Below are 24,117 nucleotides of genomic sequence, written 5' to 3'. Positions count from 1 at the left end.
GTGTCTTTCATCAGTGTAGATATCTATGGCTTAAACCACTAAACTGTGACCTCTCGAAGGGCAGAGACAGGGGGGACTGGCAGATGAAGAGGCTGAAAAAGCCTCCAGAGATCACAGTACAGCACAGCATATCAACTTGATCCAGTAGGTGCTGGGGAGCCACGAAAGGGCAAGTGACCTTTGGGACCTGCCATATAGATGGGGAAACAGTGGAAACAGTGTCAGACTTTATCTTTGGGGCTCCAAAATCACTGCAGATGGTGACTGCAGCCATGAAATTAAAAGACGCTTACTCCTTGGAAGAAAAGTTATGACCAACCTAGATAGCATATTCAAAAACAGAGACATTACTTTGCCAACAAAGGTCCAGCTAGTCAAAGCTATGGTTTTTCCAGTGGTCATATATGGATGTGAGAGTTGGACTGTGAAGAAAGCTGAGCGCCGAAGAATTGATGCTTTTGAACTGTGGTGTTGGAGAAGACTCGAGAGTCCCTTGGACTGCAAGGAGATCCAACCAGTCCATTCTGAAGGAGATCAGCCCTGGGATTTCTTTGGAGGGAATGATGCTGAAGCTGAAACTCCAATACTTTGGCCACCTCATGCGAAGAGTTGACTCATTGGAAAAGACTCTGATGCTGGGAGGGATTGAGGGCAGGAGGAGAAGGGGACGACAGAGGATGAGATGGCTGGATGGCATCACTGACTCGATGGACGTGAGTGTGAGTGAACTCCGGGAGTTGGTGATGGACAAGGAGGCCTGGGGTGCTGCGATTCACGGGGTCGCAAAGAGTTGGACACGACTGAGCGACTGAACTGAACTGAACTGATATGAGACATATGTCCAGGTCAAAGACAACTGGAAGATTACGCTAGTGTTACAGGAATGGTAGGCCAGAAAGACACCAAGAGCATCTATTAAGACTTAGGAGAGAGAAGACACACTTGGTGACTATGTATAGGATCCAAGATACCAGTTAGTGGGAAGGACAAGTCAGGGATGTCCAGGTTTGTAACTTGAACAGCTGGGTGGACAGACGGGGATCCTGTTCTCTAGGGCTAAAGCTGGGCTGGGAAAGCTGCCTGAGAGCATATCTCCTCCTTGGATCTGCCACTGGTTTGCAAAGGATATACCCCGCCTACAGCCAGGGTGCCCACAGGGAGTGAATGAATGGCCCGTACCTCCCCACTATTATAGGTGGACCTCATGGGAGCCAGGTGGAAGGGATTGACCATTTCCCAGAGCCCTTGGGTAGAGGAGAGGGTTGCCATGAAGAAAGAGACAGGTACCTTATACACGGTGGTTTTATTTTCCATGGCATCTGCTATTTTCACCATCGGAGAATGGAGCCACTTGATCTCCATTTCGAGTGGGTCCATGTCACCCAACAGCTCATCCGATTCTCCAGTGGCCAAGCCTTTAACACAATCAATACCATTGTCAGGGCCTTGGCTCCTTTCTGCTACCAGCCCCCTGGTCAGGCCTCAGTGGAAAGGATATGTGGACACTGCCCAGGGGAGTAAAGAAGGAAGGCTCTTTTATTCCTGCTGGGAGGCCATATAACAAAGGATTAAAGGTGCAGGGTTTTTCACTCGCCTGCCAGTCTTGAAACCTCAGCTTCCTCATCTGAAAAGCAGAAAGCCACAAGCCCTGTAACACAGGGCTGCTGTGAATCACAGCAATGGGTGCCTGAAATGCACTGGCCTGAGACACTGCTCTATAAATGGCAGCTATTGGGATTCCCTCCCCAGGACCAGGCCTCTCTCCCTATTTCGCTGGTGCCTTGTCTGGAGCTGGCCTCTACTGCAGACCACAAAAGTGCACATTGCCCTGGGCCCATACTACCCTCGCCACCTCTTCTAAACTTTGCCCCATCTCCTTCCCTGGGCCTCTAATTGCTAATCACTCTTTAAGATTCAACACTAGGGCAACTAGGAAACTTGATTATTAACCACTCCTCCTTCTCAACTTCCAGGACCTCAATCATTTGCTAAAGTGCATTCTCACTGCCAGAGTCCAACTTGCCCTCACATACAGCCCTAAAAATGTGAGCTCTAATTCCTCCCAAATGCCCACTTGACAGAAAAGTAAAGTTCAGAAAGAGGGCTGACTTGCCCAAAGCTTCAAGGGGAATATATTCTGAAGCAGGCAAGCCTCTTGTCTTCATTTGTAATCCAAGCACACTATAATGCCCAGAGAAGGAAAGCTGGCCCTCAAGAGAAATAGAGTAACTGGAAGCCAGGCCAGCCAAGACTTTCTCCACTACCCCAGAGTGTCCACAGACAGGCCCAGAGAGCACCGGGCACCTTTCTTGGGTGGGGTAGAAAAGGAAGGAGCTGCAGATGGTAGAATAGCTGAAGAGAATAAACTTCCCACAGGAGTTTCTGAAAGTCATACCTTTGTACTCCAACAAATAACCATCTTAATAACAGCTAATGTTTACTAAGCATGTGCTATATGCCAGGCACTAGGTTTTACATATTAAATAAGTCTCCACAACTATCTTATCAGGTACGTGCTATCATCCCATTGTACAGATGATGTCATAGGTCATGGAGAGGTTAAGAAACTTGTGCAGCACTACACAGCTAACAAAACTCAGATTTTAATCCAGGCAGTTCATTCTTCTAACCACTCAGATACACTGAGCTAGAAGAGTCTTCAACAACAGGACAAGAGAGTTAGTTTGAATGCCACATCTGCCTGTCACTGACCATGTACCATTTAGCAAATATCACCTTTCTGTGTCTCAGATGCCTCACCCACCAATGGGGACAAGGGTAAAAATGCAGAAATGGACATGCAATATCCACATCAATGGCTGTGACAAAACCTGGGGCAATGAGAAGGGTTTTCTTTTTTGTTTCCTTTCTTAATTTGAGGATAATTGCTTTACAATGTTGTGATGGTTTCTGCCATACATCAACGTGAATCAGTCATAGGAATATATATATGCCCCTCCCTCTTGAATCTCCCTCCCACTTCCCATCCCATCCCACCCCTCTAGATTGTCCCAGAGCACCAGATTCAGCTCCCTGTGTCATACAGCAAATTCCCACTGGCTATCTATTTTACATATGGTAATGTATATGTTTCAATGTTACTCTCTCTATTCATCCCACCCTCTCCTTCCCTCCATTATGTCCACCAGTCTGTTCTCTATGTCTGTGGAGAGAAAGGGTTTTTGAGAGAAGTATCTCAGTCCACTCCAGGCCTCAAGAGATGGGGAAAGGAAACTCACGCTTCCTAAACACCTTATCATGTTCCAGGTACTTTGTTGATTTTATCTACTAAGAGCCCACAGCCAGCCACCCCTCCACTCCACTCCACCACCACCCTATCTTCCTGTGACCCAAATTACAATTCTTCACTTTGTGGGAAAATACATTAAAGATGTTTATAATAGTTCTCCCCAAACCAGACTAGGGCCAGAGCATGGGGAGGTCAAATATGGGACCTGTTGTCAGGTGTGTGTGGCTCCACTAGGACAGGACCAGTTGCTGGGCAGGCCAACCCACTCAACCCTACTTACATTCCATGGTGTCTTCATTGGCTTGCTCGGTATCCTCAATGTCAAAGACCTCAGTCATCTCCTTAACGATCTCAGCACTGAGATGGGTAGGCAGAGTGTGGGTGGAGGGTGGCAGTGTATAGAAGCTGATCTTCCCACTGCATTGGGAGTTGGGAAGAAACTGACATTATTAAGACAACAAATGACAAATGAGGACTTTGCTGGTGATCCAGTGGTTAAGAATCCACCTGCTACCTCAGCAGACATGGGTTCGATCCCTGGTCCAGGAAGATTCCACACACCACAGAGCAACTAAGCTCATCGCCACACCTGCTGAGCCCCACACACTGCAACTACTGAAGCCCATATACTCTAGAGCCTGCACTCCACAATAAAATACTGAAATGAGAAGCCCACACACTGCAACTAGAGAGTAGCCCCCACTCACCACAACTAGAGAAAGCCCACACATAGCAACAAAGACCCAGCATGGCCAAACATAAATAACTGAATAAATAAAAATTTTAATTGTTTGTTTAAAAAAGCTAATGACCAGTCAAAGAAAGGATGAGTTTTCAAGTCAGAAACAGTGAGGGTCAACTAGAAAGTCCAGACAGTAACTTCTGAACAAGAGGCTGAATTGCTGGATAATCACTGGCATGAGTTGCCAAGCAGGATATGACCTGATGCCTTGGCCTTCCCTACGCAGGAAGTCAGGCTGCCCCACTGCTGCAGTGAAAACAGATGAACCCCCTTGTGGAGCCTGACTCCCAGAAGGCCTCACCCTTATCCCTACTTACCTCACCCAGTCAGCCAGGACAGCTTTGGCTGCCTGCTCCTGACTGTATACACCCCCCTTCTTCTTCTTCCCCAAGCGGTGGGCCACTGCAGTCAGAAAGTGCTCAGTGGTCTGAAACCCAGAGACACCATAATAGCTGGAAATCTGGTAAAGAGAGGAAGAAATCATGAGTAAGAAAGAAGGGCCCTTATAGCAAGGCAGGTAGCAGAGCCCTGCATACCTCCTCCAGGTTGCAGCGTTGCAGGATGGTCTCCACCGGGGTCACAGGGTCCGCCAGCTTCTGCACGTGAATGCAATTGCGCAGGATAGTGCCCACCTCTGAGTTGGGTCCTGGGACAATGCCCGGAGCATCCAGCAGCCTGATGAACTTGTCCAGGTAGACCTCCTGCATGAACCTGGGTCAGGAGAGGGGAGATAAGAGAGGATGTAGGACAGTGATGAGCCCAGATGTGTCTGGCATCCTCTAAGCCAAGCACCCAGTGGAGAGAAGGAATGTGACAAATGGCACACAGATGAAGGTGGAGAGATGTGGGGTCTGATTCTAGTCTGATTCACTTCCACCACCAGGGACTAAGCTGCAGGACCACAGGCAAGCCTCTGACTCTCTGAGCCTGTTGCTTCATCAAGGAGGCAGACCTGCTTACTCAGAACCCAATCTTGCATGATTGTCAGGAGGCTTCAAGGAGCTGTGGGTGGTGGTGGGGGGGTGGACACCCAGCTGGGTGCCTGGCCCAAACCCAGAATGTGCCAGGTAAATGAGGGCTATTAATGAAACTCCCATGCTTACGGCAGAATCAGAAGCTGGTCCAACATAAGGGACAGGGATTGAAGGCATGGGAGTTGGGAAATGGTAGGGTGAAGGACCTGTGAAGTAGGAGAGCAAGCAGGTACTTACTTGGTGACCCCAGGAACGGCTCCCACACTACACGCACGGCTGCGCTTCAGACTATTGATCAGGCTGCTCTTCCCAACATTGGGAAGGCCTACAAAGGAGCAGCAGATAGCTCAGGGCAGGAAGGGTCCTCAGAACTATTTGAGACAGCCTGTGTGTGGGAGGCCCAGGCAGGGGCAGTGTGACCAGGCCATGGGAAGCCAAAAACAGAGCCTGGCCTCCTGCCTTCCTGTCCAAGGCCCTGACCAAGCCCCTCCATGGCCTTTCTATCCCTTTCCTCTACATGTGAGCACTATGGCTAGATGTGTTCCTCTCACTAGATATGACACTCACCTCCCACTTACAACCAGCTTGGGAAAGGTACTGGATGCAAGGCCTCTGTGACACAATCCAATGGATGGTGGGCACTGGGAAGTGTCATAAAACAGAACCATCCATCGTGGTGTATAATTCACCTGGCAGGGGGTAGAGAGTGGGAGGTGGGGCTCCTCTCTGAGATGTCAGTCTTTGAGCTTTCTGTCTGTGGTATGTTTTTCTGTTTGGGCATCTGTAAGCACCTCTCGGTCTATGGATGTCCTTGTCTATTTCTCACTCATTGGGTCTCTCATTCCTACCATTCCCTTTCTCTGTGTGCTAGAACTTACATGTGTACTATTTATTCCAATAGATGTGCCTGTGTGTATATCCCTTGTGTGTAGAAGTCTCTGTGTATCTTCTCTTGGCTGTTCTCATTCTAAATACCATTGCTTTTCCCATTTCTGTCTTTCTCTCTGCGTATCTAAGCAACTCTTTCTCTGCCAGTTTGTCTCACTTTCTCTCTTTATGGCCATTGTCCTTTCTCTCAAATTCTCCCCACCCCAGCAATTTTGCCTCTTTGTTAATTCCCTCTATGCCAACTCCTCTCAGCTCTTTCTGTACCTGGTCCTTCTCTCAATGGGCTTGTCTCTCTACATGAATCACTGTGTCTCTTTTTCTGTGTCTCCCGAGTCCTCTCTCTGCCTCTATTTCTCTATATATACATATACATCTGTCTTGTCATAGATGTGTGTCTGTGTCTCTAACATGATTGTGTCTGAGGGTCAAATGCATCTGGGCACACGTATCTCTCTATGGCTCTGTTTGCTTGGAGGGGAGTTGGCTAAGTGTGTGGGAAGGGCTTGGTCTCCATGTATCTTGGCTCTGGATCTGTATGTGTCTTCATATGTGTGGATCTGTACATGTGTCTGTGGATCCATATGTGTGTATAGGTCTGGGTGTATATTCTTCAGTGTCTGTCTGCATCTTTGTTCCTGCTTCTTTCTATGTGCATCTCCCTCTGAATCTCTTTATCCCTGAGTTTGACTCACTCATTCTTTCCTTGGGTATACATGTCTCCCTCCCTACTCACATGAGAGGGTCTCTGGCCCTCTCATATCTCTCTCTGTAGGCCTCTGCACACATTTTTGTGATCATATCTCCCTCTGTCTACATGCCTCTGTCATTCAACTCTGTCTTCCTTCTCTACTCCCCACCAATCCCACATTTGGTTTTCCAGATATATTTCTGTATCTATTCAGGTATTTTACCTTTTTCTGTTTCCAGCTGTTTCTCTAATGTTTTTTTCTCTTGGCTTCATTTCTTTTCCCTGCTGGTTTATCTCTGCCTCTCTCAACTTCCTGGTTCCTTTCCCAACAGCTTTCTTTCAGTGCCCTGGGCTCCAGGTTTGAGCCTCAGCTCTGTTTTGTCTCACACAGGGGTGAACCCTACAAGTCCCTTTCCTTTCTCTGAGCCCTAGTGTTCTTATCTATGAAAGGGAGATGTTCACCCCTCTCTCCCACAGCTCTGGTGGGATGCATACATACGTGCTCAGTCATGTCTGACTCTTTGCAACCCCATGGAATGTAGCCCACCAGGCTCCTCTGTCCATGGGCTCTCCCAGGCAAGAATACTGGATGAGGCAACCATTCCCTTCCCCAGAGTGGTCGGATGACATGGGTCAACTCTAAGCCCAGCCCCACACATGTAGTCCACGGTTTTAATACTCCAACTACAGTGGTGATTCTGAGTCTGCCTCCCCATGTCCACCAATCCAAATTACAAATCACAAGAGCCTTCCTGGGACTTCCTTGGTGGCACAGCAGGTAAGAATCTGCCTGCCAATGCAGGGGACAGGGGTTCAATCCCTGATCCAGGAAGACTCCACATGCCTCAGGGCAACTCAGCCCATGCGAGCTGCAACTACTGAAGCCTGCGCACCCTAGAGCCCATACTCCACAATAAGAGAACCCACCATAATGAGAAACCCAAGCACTGCAACTAGTGAGTAGCCCCCACTTGAAGCAACGAGAGAAAGCCCATGCAGCAACAAAAACCCAGTGCTGCCAAAATAAATAAATACCTTAAAAAAAAAAAGAAGGACCCTTCCTGAATAGCTCCTCTCCTCCCTAGCCAAAAGTAACATGAAGTTCCCAGAATCCTTTCCCCCAATGAAGCCCCCACACAAGGAAGAAGCCTGGGCCCCATAACCTCCCCTGAGGCCTTACCCACAACGCCCACACGGATATGGGTGCGCACTTCACCAAGGCGGCAATAGTTCCCCAGAACCCTCATGAGGTTTTCAGCTCCAAAGCAGGCTTTGCTTTTCAGCAGTGACTCAGAGGCTTGATCCACTGGCACACTGCAGCGATTCTGGAAAATGAGGGGTATTACAGAAAAGGCATCAGATGAGAGATGTGGTCTGAGCAAAGATTTCCAAATTTCAGGGCTGCCTCCGTTATCACCAAGATCCCCAGCATGAAGCGAAGGGCTTCTTACACAGGCCCTGAACGAACACGTGCCATTTCCCTGCTTCCACAAGGCCTATTTTTTCCAGTTTTTCCATCTCCAGTCCTCTGTCTCAGTCTCTGCCTAGACACACATCGCTTGCCTCCCTCAATAGGAGCAAGACAGCCTCCTCACCTCTAAGCAGGCCAGGTTTGAGTTCCAAATCTGCTTCTCACAGGTATGTGGCCAGCAAATTCTAATTCCATTCTCTGGGCTTCAGTGAACCCTGTCTACACAATGAGAACATTTGCCTCCCTGTCCAGAGAAAGAAGAGATACTGTCCAGCCCACATAGAGCCTACCTTCCCTTGATTCCTCACACAAGACAAGGCCATTTCAGCCTCCATCTCTTTATTCCTGTTGCCACCTCCTCTGCCCAGAATGCCGTTTCATCTCTTCCTCTGTCCTTACTTACCTACCATAGTACTGCAAAATAGAAATTGACTTAAATATCCATTAATAAGAAATAGGTTAAGGAGCTATATCCTTAAAGTGGAATACAGATCAAAGAAAAACCTGTTATAAACGGATGCTTATCACATTTTTGATATCTAAAAGGCAAAAAATTATAAAGGAACTACCATGTTTCTCCCAGATGAACAGAGATTTACATGTTTAATGATATCAAATATTGGCAAGGGTGGAGGGAAATAGGCCCTCTCACACATTCATCTGTCCCAGTAGTGGGAAGATAAATTGGTATAGCCACTTGAGTGGGGGTAGAGGAGGGAGGTGGGGCTGAGGAGCAATTTTTCAGTACCTAGGAAAATCTAAAATGCAAAATAACCATGACCCAGCCACTCTACCTCTCAGTACCCAACCTACACAATCACTTGCTGACTAGCCAAGAAGACGTGTAAGGGTATGCATTATAGTACTGCTTATAATGATAAAAAAAATTGAAAACTATCTTTATTTAGTGTAAAAAAGGTAGAACTCTATAGAAAGATCTTCAAGGGGAAAAAAGTACACCGCAGGATGACATATATGATACACCCAAGAACTATTTTCTCTATATACAAATCCACATATAATCTAAAGCACAGAAAAACATCCGGAAGGATACACATCAAACTAACAATGGTGGTTAATCTGGTATATGGATAAAGGAGATTAGGATTAGGGGTAACAGTGAAAGGATATTCAAGTCTCATCTATACAGTTGACCCTTGAATGGGTAATAGTGAAAGGATATTCAAGTCTCATCTATACAGTTGACCCTTGAACAACATAGTTTGAATGGTGCAGGTCCACTTACATGCAAATTTTTTTCACTAATAAATACTACAGTACTACATGATTTGCAGTTGGGTGAATCTGTAAATGCAGAACCGCAGATACTGAGGTCCAACTAGAAGTTATACATGGATTTTCCACTGTGCAGAAGGTGGATGTCCCTAACCCTTGTTTAGTTCAAAGGTCAACTGTAATTGTTTTTACTTCTTCTACTTTATTTTTTAATAAGTAAGTTTTACACTTCGTACAAAACTGAAAAAAATGTCCCCCAGGACCCATTTTCTCTCCTTAGAAGCAACAAATGTTTCTGTACACTTTAATTTAGTCTGACATTGAAAACATATTTCTATGTTAATAATAGAATTAGAAAACATATTTCTATGTTAATAACAGAATTAGAAAAGAGTGTAGCCCCAGGCTACTTTGTAAGAGGCTAGATGTTTCTGGCCCCAGCTTACCAGGTTTTTGACCTGATGCTGGGTACTGGCCTTGAAAGCCACAGTTGGCAGCTCATTCCGAAGGTATTCCAGCCACTTCTCCACAACCTCCTTAGGGACCAGGTCTAGGAAAAATAGGAATGGATAGGACTGGTAAGAACATCACCTCATGGCTCACTCCAAAGATGCAGCCACCCACAACCCAGGCTTGGCCCACTTTCTGCCAACAGATATCTCCCTAGCCTGCCAGTTCATGTCCAGTCCCCAGGTTAGTCAGAAAGGACAGTCTAGTCTAGGGGACAAGTTGGCCCTCTCTAAGTAGACCTGTTTCCTCAAGGACAATGGGTAACCAGCTATATTCCTAGATGCCTTCCTTCCAGACCTGGGGCCTCGTACCAGAGGCCTCCCAAAGACTTTCCATTCCCTCCCTGGATTATTCTAGGTTGGGCCAAATGTCAAAAATAACCTTGAAAAGAATGGCTACCATTTATGAAGTACTGACCATGTATGTACCACGCACTTTATCATTAATTCTCACAATGATCCTATGAGATTGGGACAATCACAGCCCATTTTACACCTAGAAAAATGGAAGCTCTCTGGTGACATGACTTGTCCAAGATTCCAGAGAAAATAGACATCAAAACTGGGATGAAACCCAGACCAGAGTGACTCTTGAGTGCATCCATGTGCTCTTATGCCCCATCTGGAATCCAGCATGAGGGAGAAGAGGAACTCTCTAGCACTGGCCAGGCACAAATAAAGCTCCAAATGGCAAAAACAGGGAATTGAAAGGCAGACAGGCTATAACTCCATTCTCAACTTCTGTTATACTGTGTGGTGTTGTGTGTGAATGTTTCAACAAGTGACTTTACCTCTCAAATCCCTAGCTTTAAAAACTCAAACAAGAATTCCTACCTTGCACAACTATTATGAATACCACTGAGTTGTTGTGTCTCAGGGCCTGGTCCAAGCTAGTCTTTTAAGAAGGCTTGGCCCCTGCCCTGCCTTACCCAGTCCTGTCCAACACCTACCAATCTTGTTCAAGACCAGGACCAGCTTCTTGTTCCCTTCGGCCTGTAGGACAGTTTCCTCCATTTGGAAGCAGCGGCAACCCAATGGGTCCCTGGAATCCAGGACTTCCAGAATCACATCAGAGTATTCCACCACCTGCAGGGCAGGGAAGAGGGTAAGAAAGCAAGGAAAGAACTGGGCAGGAATCAAAAGGCCCATGAAAGAAGAGGTCTTCCTCTTAGGAAAAACAGAAATAGAGAAGATACAAGACTGGATTGGTGCCCTCCCTAAAGGGCCTTAAGAAATGGGCCCCCATACCTTATGGAACTCCTTGTAATAAGCCTTCCTTGTAGCCTCATCATCCAGTTGAGGAAACATATTTAATTCTTGCAAAACTTCCCCCTAAAGGGAAAAAAAGAGGATGGTCCAGGGGAGGAGAGTGAGAGCCGTCTTTGGCAACCATGGGAGGCTGGGAGAGTCATGTGAGTCCCAGCCCACCATGAGCAACAAAATCAAGAAGAGGAAAGGACAGACCCACATGGTCCATGTGTGTGCCTATTTGTAAGTTTGTGTTTGAGTACCAGCTAGAGGACCAGGTATGCACCTGAGTGTATAAGGGAGGAATTTAAGAGGGAGGTGTAAGTGAGAAAAACAATCTATGGGGAACACGCGATGAAGGAAGTAAAATGTGTACTTTATACTAGAAAAGAAACTTTGAACTGGAAAGCGTATATTCTGTGAGATGAGATTATACGCCAGAAATACAGTAAGAAGTCCTAGAAAGAAGTCAACTCCTCTCTTAACTTTCACTTCACACTTTCAATCTTTCTCTCCCCCGTGCCCCAGTCCTCCCCACTCCCAATCCCCAGTCTGTGTTTCAGCTTGGGAGAAAGAACCTAATCAGGGCTCTCCAATCACAGATACAGCTCTTCACCTCCTTCTCACCCTCCCTCCATGTCCCTACCATTTCCCATCCTCTCTGAACTGGTTCCCTACTCCCCCTCCAAAAATCTCACACCCTTCCTCTTCCCTTTTCACAGAGCAATGGCAAAAGATGCTTTTGAGCAAGCCCACACCAGTCCTACTGAGGAGCAAAAACTGCTCTCTCACCTTGCGCTCAAACTCCTCTTGGCGTCGCAGGACATCCTGGCAGTAGCTTTCAATGGTCCTGCGTCGGTGTCTCTCTTGCTCCCGGGCAGCCTGCTGCTTCTCCCTCATCTCCCCAACCTAACAAGTGACCATACAAAAGGGCTGAAGCTAATGAGGTCTGCAATCTAAGAGGGATGGAAGATCAAGAGTAATAGGGAGCAGGTGACAGAGAAAAAAAACAGTGTGACTTGGCACAGGTGGTAGGAGCAGGGATACAGGGAGGGAGAAGACGTGACAGCAAGAGATAAAGAGATAAGGGGTTTGAGGGAAAGAAAGACAAAGAGATGAAGGAGGGGAAAGCACAGCAGACACTAATACAAGGAAAGTATATAAAGCTGAGAGAGATCATGTCCCAGGCAGTGGGAACCACTTAGGACCAGAGAGGCGGGGAAAAATAGGCCCTGGGACGACAGAGGATGAGATGGTTGGATGGCATCACCGACTCGATGGACATGAGCTTGAGCAAGCTCCAGGAGTTGGTGATGGACAGGGAAGCCTGGTATACTGCAGTCCATGGGGTTGCAAAGAGTCAGACACGATTGAGTGACTGAACTGAACTGAACTGAACTGACTGGGATATTCCGTCCTATAAAGAACAGCAAAAGAAACTAGAGAAAAGGAAGAAGGACATCCAGGAGAGAGAGGTGACAGGAAAACCAAAGTGACAGTGTTTCAAAAAAAAAAAAAAAAAAAGCCTGCATATGTAAAATAGATAGCCAATGGGAATTTGCTGTTTGACTCAGGAACTCAAACCAGGGCTCTAGAGGGGTGGGATGGGGAGGAAGGTGGCAGGGAAGTTCAAGAGAGAGGGGACATGTGTATACCTATGGCTAATTCATGCTGATGTGTGGGCAGAAACTAACACAATACTGTAAAGCAATTATCCTTCAATTACAAATAAGTTTTTTTTAAAAAGCATGGTCTCAAATGCTGATAATTGAATAAGATGAGGGAAGAAAGCAATCCATGAGTCTGATGTCAGAGAACATGCTGGTGAGACTGGCAAGGTCATTCCAGTGGAGCAGTGAGAACAAAAACCCAGATAGCCATGAACTGGGAGGTGAGCAAATGGAGACACTAAATCAAGTATCAAAGCAACTGCCCTTTCTTTCCTTTCCACAAACAGCCTTAACAACCCTAACAATTCTGGCCTTTGCCTTTCAACATTTCCATGGACCTGGCAGTCAAGTCAGGTCCTCTCTCTCCCCCAAGGGAAAGGGCTTACCCTCTTCTTCTTTAACTCAGCCTCCCGACTGGCATGATCATTGGAGTGGACAAACTGGGGAAAGGAGGCCACTTTGGTGGCTGCTTTCTTCCCATTCTGCTTTGCAGGCTGATTACCAAACAAGAGAAAAAAAAATGAAGAGTTAATGAACCCATAGAAATCACCATTCCGGGGTGGGGGGGGGGGTGGTTTAAAGCTGCTCATAAGTAGATTTGTGGGATGAAAGAGGAGAGAAGCAAACAAAAAGGGCTCTGTCCTCAGAAGTCTGTCCATAAGACCAGAGAGACCCTTCTTCCCCTAGCTAGGCAGGGACTAAGTAAAGAAATACCAGGAAAGGTGGGGGAGGGGGGTGGGCAGTAAGTAGAAAGGTTTCCCAAGTAGAGGCCAAGGGAATACTAAATAGCTCTCCAAGTGCAGCCCTTGGAACAGCAGTAGCATCATCTGGGCACTTATCAGATGCTGAGACAGACCCACTAAATCAGAAACTCAAGCAATCTGTGTTTTAACCAACACTCCAGGTGATTCTGGAGCGCTAAAGTTTGAGAACTTTAACCATGCTAAAATTTAAGAACTGCTGCTCTGATGCAAGTCCTATTTGTCCACAACTTTCCCAGCCTGACCAAGAGATTCAGGAGCTGGGCCAAAGACTGAGTCCTGCCTCTCCATGAGCAATAGAGACTTGGGAATTAAGACTCAAGTCCCAGCTGAGCTACCTTGAACCTAGGAACTTTCTCATTGAGGGTCAGTTTCTTCATCTAAAAAAAATGAGATTATGACAATCCCTATCAAGGTAAACTAAGCACAAAGCAGTATATGGCTTGTGGTGGGAACTTAATAAATGTTGCTGCTTCTCTGCCGAAGCCACCCAAATGGCTTTTGGGAAAGCCAAATCTGCTGATTCCAATGTGGTGCTCTATCTGGAGTCACCCAATATCTATTTGGTTTTGTGGGCCTCTTCTAGGGTGGGCAACCTGTTCCCAACCTTGTCCCCAACAATGGATATACCTTACCTGAGAGTGGTACCAACTTACCTTCTTGCAGCCTTTGGAACCTTTACCTGGCTTTTTATTTTCTAAAAAAAAAAAAAAAAAAGCCATCATCCACCTACCCAACATTCTTTGAACCTTAATGGAGGTCAGGCAATACTGGGAATCTAAGGAAGCCTCAGAGACCATGTCTCTCTCTAAGCACACAAGACAGACAGAGCTGGCAGCTACAGTGTCAGAAGAGGTACTGGATATAATGTTTCAGTGAATACCTGAAACATTATATCCAGTGCAAACTGAAACAATTCTTAAGGGAATCCTGTGAAGAGAGCAATAGGAACATGCACTTATAACTTCTCTCTTACAACTTCTAGCTGAGGCAGCTCAACAATTTTGGCACCAGGCTGAAGTGGGGGGCTGGCAGCATGAAAAGTGATCTGAGGAGTCCCACCCAGCTAAACCAGAGTAGATGCCCTCAGCCCTTGGAGAGAGAACTGTCCTTTTCTGCTGACCCTGTTCATGCCATTGCCTCCCAAGGGAATTACACTACTCAGCCAAACTGCAGTCTCCCTTTGATTTAAGGAGCAGAGAGCTCACCTTCTACAATCACACCTTAACAAAGCCTAGGAAAGTAAAAGGCCTCTCCCCACTTCAATGAGAAGTCCCTTCTGTCACCTCCTTCACAACTGGCCTCTCAGAAAAAAATGGCATCCCATAATTCTCACCATTCGCAAAGGGGCTAAAGGAATTCCTACAGGAAGAGGTTCTAGAAGGTCAGGATATACAAACAAATATAGGACCAGCTTGAGATTATCAGAGGACAGGCTCCAATCACATCAGGTGGTTCACATCAAAGCAGTGTTACTGTAGGAAACAGAGGATTTAAATACTACTTATTCTTAAGGAGATTCAAGAAGATACTTCAAAGGAACTGTATAAGAAAAAGATTCCCAAAACTTGAAATTGAATAAAAATTCAATCAATGTAGTGAAAAACAGAAGGAATATCACTAACAACCAAATTAATAAGCTAGAAGGTCAAGGGAAAAGCTTCTTTAAAACAGAACAAAAATACAAAGAAAAGTATAATATAGAAAATGGAGAATGGACTCAAGATAGCTAGTATCTAAATTAAGAAGAGTTCCAGAAAGAGAAAGGATACAAATGGAGAAGCAATTATTTTTTAAAATACTATATAAACATTTTCTAAATTGAAAACAGGATTCAGGTGCATCAAGATTAACAAAAGAAGACACATATGGCTCAGAGGTTAAAGCATCTGCCTGCAATGCGGGAGACCTGGGTTCAATCCCTGGGTTGGGAAGATTCCCTGAAGAAGGAAATGGCAACCCACTCCAGTATTCTTGCCTGGAGAATCCCATGGATAGAAGAGCCTGGTGGGCTACAGTCCACAGGGTCGCAAAGAGTCAGACACGACTGAGTGACTTCATGAGTCTTGAGATGATGCCCTGGACATATACTGATGAAATTTCTGAGCCCCAAAGACAAAGAGAAAATCTTGTAAACTTCCAAATAGAAGGCATTCCCAGCAAAGGGAAAACAGACAGCCTTCTCAAAGCCACAATTCTGAACACTTAAGACAGAAGAATAATCATTACAAAGTAATGAGACAAGGGACAGTATTCCAAGTTAAATTTCTACAACTGACCAATAAGATCACTCCTATGTGAAGGTAAAGGAAATTTTCAGATGTAGAAAGATTACCACCTGCATTCGCCTTCTGGTAAAATGACTTGAGGAAGTATATCAGCAAAAATAAGCATAAAACCATGCTAAAGGTCTCACTTTGGAGAAGTAGGATAAAAATAGTTATTATTTAACTTTGATAAACTTATACAGAAATTTAGTTACATGATAAAGTGATACAGAAATTTAGTTACACTTGATTTAAATATGAATGCAATTACCAACATAATTTTAAGTACTGGTGGAGGGTTTAACTTGTTAAACTTTTTAGAAGTAATAAGGGAATAAGAAGAAACAAACAAAAAATATAAAATAAGATAGTAGAAATCAGACCAAACATATTAGTTATCATAATTAAAGTAAATGGACTGAATTTCCCTATAACAAAAAAATCAGATCCCAAGTCTTTTCTTCCACAATATTCACGTTGCAATGAAAAGAATGTGAGGCTTCGAATTAACCAGGTCTGGCCATTTTACTCAACAATTTTCATCAACCTAACTTCCCTGCAAAATGAGCGCCACGATGAAAGAAAATACATCACTTAGAGGGGAAAAAAAACATCTGCTTCAGAGAGAAGGAAGGGGAAGAGAAACAGGGAAGAAGAGAAACAGGGTGCATTCACCACTCACAACAATGCAACACCCAGGAGCCCCTGTTATTGTTCTTTAATAGCTTCAGAGAGAAAACAGCTACCATTTTTTAGCCAGCCAGAGCTAGGTTTCTGTTCTGGTTCAATAACTACCTACCTATATGACCTTGAAGAATTTTCTTAAATCTGAGCACCAATATCGCCATCTATCAACTCTCACTGATATTCAGCAGCAGAAGGTAGGGGAGATGCTTCATGGTACAGCTCTCCATATCCTGGGCTAGAGATACCCTGGACCCAAACGGTAATGATAATGATTAAATCTAGGAAGGTTACTCAGAAGTCCTAGAAAGAGTGTTCAAATACAATTTCAACTGTTGTACATTTTTGAATGGCCATTAAAAAGGAGAGTGTGTTTTATTATTTGAAAGAAAAATAGTCTCAGACATTCCTCTCAACCATCTTCAAGCACATTTGTTCAACCTCCCAGAGACTTCCAAAACACTGATGCCACTTGGTTCTTCATTCAGTGGCCACCCCATTTCCCTCCCTGTGCAGCTTGTACAGTCTGCCATTATGATGGATTACACAGCTGTGCAACCAATCACTGATGGCTGTAAATCTTTTAAATGTCTTTAACAAGTAATACAGTCATACAGTTCCTAAATAAAACCATGTCAGATGTAGAAAACAAACTTACAGTCACCAGTGCAGGAAAGTGGGGGGGATAAACTGGGAGATTGGGACTGACATATACACACTACTATAAAAAATGGGGTTTCTCTGGTGGCTCAGACAGTAAAGAATCTATCTGCAATGCAGGAGACCCAGGTTTGATCCCCGAGTGGGGAAGATCCCCTGGAAAAAGAAATGGCAACCCACTGCAGTATTTTTGCCTGGGAAATCCCATGGGCAGAGGAGCCTGGCGGGCTACAGTCTATGGGGTCGCAAGAGTTGGACATGACTGAGCTACTCAACAACAGTAGTAACATCAGAAAAGAATCTAAAAAAGAGTAGATATATGTATAACTGATTCACTTTGCTATACACCTGAAATTAACACATTGTAAATCAACTATACTCTAATAAAAATTATGAAAAATAAATAAAAACGTGTATTCTCAGAGGTCTCCCTCCCATACTTGTCCCTAGTCCCTGCAGTCCTCTCACCACAAGAAACCACTTTATTAGTTTGTCACGCATCATTCAGTTTCTTTGTGCAAATATAAATATATATTCTGATTTTCCCATTTTCTCCCAAGGAAGGTAATATACTATGTACTCCTGTCAGTAACTTGCTTTTTTCACTTAACAAATCCTGGAGATCTTTCCATTTAACTGTTTTTCCATACTACTTCACTTCTTTTAATTGCCAGGGTTCCTTTGTATGCATATACTCTATTTAACCAGCTAATTACTGTCTTTTTCATCACCATCAATAATTGTTACCAATAAAAATTAATTTTAAAAATAGAAATTCTATTATTATCTTGTATTTGATGTTCTTACAGTACAAACTAATTTTGTTCACTCTTCTTGTGTTGCTTGAAGAAATGATTATTTGTTTTTGGTACTGACATAACCAAAGCCTGACTCTTGATGAAATTTTTATCACTATATAAAGTAAGTGAATTTCTTTAACCAAGCCCTACATAGGCAGGGCCACCATTCACACAGAATACAAGGCCACTGGGTTGCACAATTTTCATCCAGTCTATCCAGTGTGCTATCCACATGCTATTTTCTCCTTGGGCTATGGCAGGATAAAGGCAGAGGAGCACAAAATCTGTCCTACCACTCTTGCCTTATCTCTTATAAGGAAGAGTCCATGTATCACATTTGTCTTCTCCTTCTAGACTATAAACATCATGGTGGAAGGAGAGGGAATTAAGTTAGCATTACTGGGACATTCTAGTGCCTGACACACAGTAAGTGTCCAATAGCTATGCCTGGTCATGCTGCGCCCTTGGGACAAAAACATAAACCAGGTGTCAGTGAGAAGTTAACAGCTTGGTAGAAAAGACAGGGGCTTCCCTGGTGGCTCAGTGGTAAAGAATCCGCCTGCAATACAGGAGCCACAGGAGACAAGGGTTCGATCCCTCAGTCCAGAAGATCCCCTGGAGGAGGGCATGGCAACCCACTCCAATATTCTTGCCTGGAGAATCCCATGGACAGAGGAGCCTGGTGGGCTATAGTCCATGGGGCCGCAAAGGGTTGGACACGACTGAAATGACTTAGCAGCAGCAGAAGAGACAGACCTAACCTACAGAATTAATAGCCCTGGTTCATATGGGTGCACAGACAGGTGGAAACCAAGGGAGGTGGTTAACAGCAGCAATTTCCAGAGAAAGTGATACACAGGACGAATTTCCAGAGGAAGTGATGTATAAGTTAAAATCTGAAAAACAGGCAAGAGTTATCCCCTTAAAGAATGAGAAGGAAAAGGAGTCCTGAAGGCAAAAACAACAGCAATTTACCCACACTGTGTTATCCATAGCTCAAGAGATATCAGACAACAATTCAGTGGCAGAACACTGTATGCATCCTCTGAAGGGTTAAATTCCAAAGAAAAATGAAGGCTGAATCTTTTAATAGAGTGCTTATTATGTGCCAGGCACTCTTCTAAGTGTTCTTCCTATTTTAATGCATTAAATTCCTATAAAAAAAGATCTTCACGACTCAGATAACAACTCAGATAATCTCTACGGTATGATCACTCGCCTAGAGCCAGACATACTGGAATACAAAGTCAAGTGGGCCTTAGGAAGCATCACTACGAACAAAGCTAGTGGAGGTGATGGAATTGCAGTTGAGCTATTTCAGATCCTAAAAGATGATGCTGTGAAAGTGCTGCACTCAATATGCCAGCAAATCTGGAAAACTCAGCAGTGGCCACAGGACTGGAAAAGGTCAGTTTTCATTCCAATCTCAAAGAAAGGCAATGCCAAAGAATGCTCAAACTACTGCACAATTGCACTCATCTCACACGCTAATAAAGTAATGCTCAAAACTCTCCAAGCCAGGCTTCAACAGTACATGAACCAAGAACTTCCAGATGTTCAAGCTGGATTTAGAAAAGGCAGAGGAACCAGAGGTCAAATTGCCAACATCCACTGGATGATCAAAAAAGCAAGAGAGTTCCAGAAAAACAACTACCTCTGCTTTACTGACTATGCCAAAGCCTTTGATTGTGTGGACCACAGCAAACTCTGGAAAATTCTTAAAAGAGAGGGAATACCAGACCACCTGACCTGCCTCTTGAGAAACATGTATGCAGGTCAGGAATCAACAGTTAGAACTGGACATGGAACAACAGACTGGTTCCAAATAGGAAAAGGAGTACATCAAGGCTGTATATTGTCACCCTGCTTATTTAACTTATATGCAGAGTTCATCATGGGAAATGCTGGGCTGGAGGAAGCACAGGCTGGAATCAAGATTGCTGGGAGAAATATCAATAACCTCAGATATGCAGATGACACCACCCTTATGGCAGAAAGTGAAGAAGAACTAAAGAGGCTCTTGATGAAAGTGAAAGAGAAGAGTGAAAAAGTTGGCTTAAAGCTCAGTAGTCAGAAAACTAAGATCATGGCATATGGTCCCATTGCTTCATGGTAAATAGATGGGGAAACAGCAGAAACAGTGACAGACTTTATTTTGGGGGGCTCCAAAATCACTGCAGATGGTGACTGAGCCATGAAATTAAAAGATGCTTGCTCCTTGGAAGAAAAGTTATGACCAACCTAGACAGCATATTCGGAGAAGGCAATTGCACTCCACTTCAGTACTCTTGCCTGGAAAATCCCATGGACGGAGGAGCCTGGTAGGCTACAGTCCATGGGGTCGCTACGAGTCGGACATGACTGAGCGACTTCACTTTCACCTTTCACTTTCATGCATTGGAGGAGGAAATGGCAACCCACTCCAGTGTTCTTGCCTGGAGAATCCCAGGGATGGTGGAGCCTGGTGGGCTGCCATCTATGGGGTCGCACAGAGTTGGACATGACTGAAGCAACTTAGCAGCAGCAGCAGACAGCATATTAAAAAGCAGAGACATTACTTTGCCAACAAAGGTCCGTCTAGTCAAAGCTATGGTTTCTGCAGTAGTCATGTATGGATGTGAGAGTTGGGCTATAAAGAAAGCTGAGCACTGAAGACTTTATGCTTTTGAACTGCGGTGTTGGAGAAGACTCTTGAGAGTTCCTTGGACTGCAAGGAGATACAACCAGTCCATCCTGGGGGAAATCAGTCCTGGGTGTTCATTGGAAGGACTGATGTTGAAGGTGAAACTCCAATACTTTGGCCACCTGATGTGAAGAACTGACTCATTTGAAAAGACCCTGATGCTGGGAAAGATTGAAGGCGGGAGGAGAAAGATATGACAGAGGATGAGATGGTTGGATGGCATCACTGACTCAATGGACATGAGTTTGAGTAAACTCTGGGAGTTGGTGATGGACAGGGAGGCCTGGCATGCTGCAGTCCATGGGGTCACAAAGAGTTGGACATGAATGAGCGAATGAACTGGATTGAAATCTTCACAACACTATTTGGCAAATACTATTTATTTTTATTTCTTTCTTAAGTAGGAACTATTATTATTCTCCTCTTCCCCCACCCCACTCCCACCCATTTTGTAGATAAGGAGAATGAAGTTAAGTAACTTGCCCAAGGCCACACACATGCAAGTGGAAGAACTGAGATTCAAACTCAGTCTGGCTCCACAGTCCATGCTCTTAACCACTGGCACAATCTATGATACCAACTTATAGGTACAACTTATAATAAAGAAAAATGCTAAGCTGTGTTAGGGTTACAGACAGTGTAATATGGTATTTACCACTATTCACCCACAGTCTCTTGATCAAGTCACTTAACCTTGCTGAGCTTTGGTTTCCTTATCTGTAAAATGGGTATGGGGGATAACATGAGGGAAAACAACAATAATACCATACATAAAAGACAGACTGAATGATCTGGCTTACACTGGGCAATTTTTTAAAGCTGCCTTGAAATACTATATTTATTAAAAGCTTAGGACTGGGAAGGAGCAGTAAAAGAAACTCACTGTGTCTAAGTTTCATCATGATGACTAACTTGAAAGCAGGTAGATTCAAATCTGCAGGCTTTTGTTTCCTGTCGGAATGGGAGAACAACCAATTTGAAGACAAAGCGGGGAACCACAATGCCACAAGCTCCCTTCTAAGCCCCCTGAAGGCAAAATAAAACGTTAAAGAACATGATAACGAAGCCCTAACAATTAGGGGAATTTGAGTGAAGGGGTTATACTGGAGCTGGTGTCTGGTGTGGCTGAATATAATTATTAATAATAATATAGGGAAGGTAGGTGTAAACCTCTCTTCCTGGGTGGAGTCAGTGCCTCAATGCATCAGATGGGATCCTGGGTCCTCAATCCTCCACCCTGTAGTGTTATATACCTTAGGTAAGGGACTAGCTCTAAACTTCTCTACTCTAAGGGCAGAGGGGTATGCAAGGACAATCTGCTTCTACACACAGTACTTACTACATCTCTTTTCCCCATATCCTAGGGGATAAGGGACCTCTGAATAGAGCTTTTTTTCTGTATGTCTATGTGGACTGAGATCAGTGCAAAATCTTGGTGGGGGGGGGGAAAATCTGTGCCTGTATATATAGCTAGGGTCTGTTCCTTGGCAGATTCCTTGATTGCAGGGAGAGCAAGATGCCTTTTGTCAGTCTGCTCCAGGATACAGAGGAACTGGAAAAACTGGCACAGTGGCTGTGTGCATCTCTGTTGCATGCAAGAGGAGCACAGGTCTGTACATTTATGTGTGTGTGTGTGGGGGGGGGTGTCTTGAGTCTCTTTACCCTAGGGAGGGCCATGGGATGGGACTGATATGCCTACCTCCACTACAAGATGACATTAGTTCATTAGTGCCATGCTAACAAAGGGGGGAATTATTCAGCTTTCCATGAACAGGGCCTGCACCCTGCCTGCAATGGACTATTCTAGACCTTTCCAGGGAGGTGGGAGGGGCATCATCTGCTTATCTTGCATACCTATTGAGTCTTTAGTGTGGTAACACTGAAGGAAAAGGACCTCTGGTTCTCTACATGGGGGTGGGGGGGGATGGTTTCCTATGGGTTTTTTTTCCCCCTGGATGGAGAGTAAAAGGTCTGAAATCCTCTACCTTGGATAAGGGGGAGCCCATATGCACTGCACTGTGGGGTGATCAGTGATGTCAGTGCCGCTCAATATTGCAAGGCACCTCTCTGCTCCTTTGGGGTCTCTCCTTTCCTACAGTTGGTGATTCTAAATCCTTGGAAGGGCAGGGGAGAAGGAATGATCTGCGTCTACCTAAAAAGAAGAATAAATCTGAGTCCCTCTTCCCCGGGGGACCCAGAAGAGGCAGTTCTCTCTCTTCATTGGTCAAGGCCTGCTGCTGTTTGCTGCAGGGCATTTTTGGTGGGTCAAGCCTTAACAAATTCAGTAAGCCAGCACCTGGCAAGAAGATCAGGCCTGACTTTCCTCAATGGGTACTCACTCTAGCCTAGAAGGGGTATATCTGCAGGTTCTCTGTGGGCTGAGGCTTGTGCCTCGAAACACTTAGGGAGGGGTGGTCTAGCACTTCTGCAGGAATGGTCGCAGGGCATCAGTCAATTAGTTTACACAGGGGCAAGGCAGGGAGGTCTCTAGGTCTTGACGCTAAGGGAAAGAGGTTCACTCAACTGTTTATTAGCTCTTCCGTTCTAGTGGTCGGGCGGGGGTGGGGGTAAATACATCAAAGCCTCTGTCATAAGGGAAAAGGTGAGCAGAAGTGGACCTGCCAGTAGAAATCTGCGCGGTTCAGCCTCGTGAGAAGGGAAGCTATATCTCTTTATGGGGGAGTGTCGATGTTGCCACACCTTTGGGGTGCCCACGCCCATCTACACTGGGAAAGTGCGAAATGGAGCCTCACTACCCTAAAGGGGGAGGGCACTCCACGCTTCTCCACATAAGCGGGGTCTGTAACTCTCCATAAAGGGTGTCCAGGGGTCTACTGGAGAAGGGAATAGCAACCCACTCCAGTCTTCCTGCCTGGAAAATTCCATGGACAGAGGAACCTGGCGGGCTACAGTCCATGGGATTGCAAAGAGTTGGAAACGACTGAGCGACTAACACACACACAGGGGTCTATGCCTATCTAGATAAGGTGGTCCATGCCCCTCTACTCGCAAGAATGAGTTTGGGCGTATGTCCACGTGCCGAGCAATCCCTGTCTCTCATCCAGGCCCTTCTACCCAGAAAGTAACCTGACTCTTTACCTCTCTGTTCCGGGGCTGAGGGAGCCTTTGGTTTCACCTCAAACAGTTGATCCTTTCCGCGCGGCCGGCTAAGTGAGCTCTCATCACACAAAAAAGAGAGTAGTTTCTTACCTCCACTTCCGGCGGAGCTCTGAGAAAAGAAGACAGCACAACACTGTTGGCCCAGGGACTGCGCTCGCGCCGCTAGTCTTCGACTTCCGGATCCCGGTCTCGCCGAACCGGTTCAGTACTTTGAGCGTCCCCGGGGGTGGGGCTTCGGATTGACCTTTCGCGCCCGCCCGTCCCTTCCCCGCGGCCCCGCTGGCTCCGCCTCCCGGCTGCGCAGTAAGGTAAGGTTAGGTTATAGCTGAGGGAGAGGTGGGGAAAAGGGAGGGGTAGCGGTTCATCGGCTGGTGTGGCCATATAACCTACTTGTAAGCCAAGTTCTTGTCTGCGGGCCTCTGCCTGTGCCTAAATACGTGTGTTCTCGAATCTTAGTGACCAAGCT

At 45.4% G+C, this 24,117-nt stretch overlaps 1 protein-coding gene across 1 annotated transcript in view; it reads right to left on the bottom strand.

Moving 5' to 3' along the window:
* Positions 1–23,899, bottom strand: part of GNL3L (G protein nucleolar 3 like) — a 28,241-nt gene extending 4,342 nt beyond the window's left edge. Inside the window, exons 1-14 of the mRNA XM_052662978.1 lie at positions 23,742–23,899; positions 21,415–21,482; positions 14,094–14,134; positions 13,063–13,170; positions 11,799–11,915; positions 11,007–11,090; positions 10,709–10,844; positions 9,696–9,799; positions 7,723–7,867; positions 5,204–5,291; positions 4,529–4,703; positions 4,310–4,452; positions 3,531–3,667; positions 1,288–1,415 (exon numbers count right to left, since the gene is read on the bottom strand). Of these exons, the coding sequence (XP_052518938.1) occupies positions 1,288–1,415; positions 3,531–3,667; positions 4,310–4,452; positions 4,529–4,703; positions 5,204–5,291; positions 7,723–7,867; positions 9,696–9,799; positions 10,709–10,844; positions 11,007–11,090; positions 11,799–11,915; positions 13,063–13,170; positions 14,094–14,134; positions 21,415–21,433 (1,425 nt within the window). The 5' untranslated portion in view covers positions 21,434–21,482; positions 23,742–23,899. The remainder of the gene's footprint in view (positions 1–1,287; positions 1,416–3,530; positions 3,668–4,309; positions 4,453–4,528; positions 4,704–5,203; positions 5,292–7,722; positions 7,868–9,695; positions 9,800–10,708; positions 10,845–11,006; positions 11,091–11,798; positions 11,916–13,062; positions 13,171–14,093; positions 14,135–21,414; positions 21,483–23,741) is intronic.
* Between the last annotated feature and the right edge of the window lie 218 nt (positions 23,900–24,117).

Source organism: Budorcas taxicolor, chromosome X (assembly GCF_023091745.1).
Source record: "Budorcas taxicolor isolate Tak-1 chromosome X, Takin1.1, whole genome shotgun sequence".
NCBI classification, from domain to species: Eukaryota; Metazoa; Chordata; class Mammalia; order Artiodactyla; family Bovidae; genus Budorcas; species Budorcas taxicolor.
The sequence above is the reverse complement of the archived record's forward strand: the minus strand, read 5'-3'. Positions and strand labels throughout refer to the sequence as shown.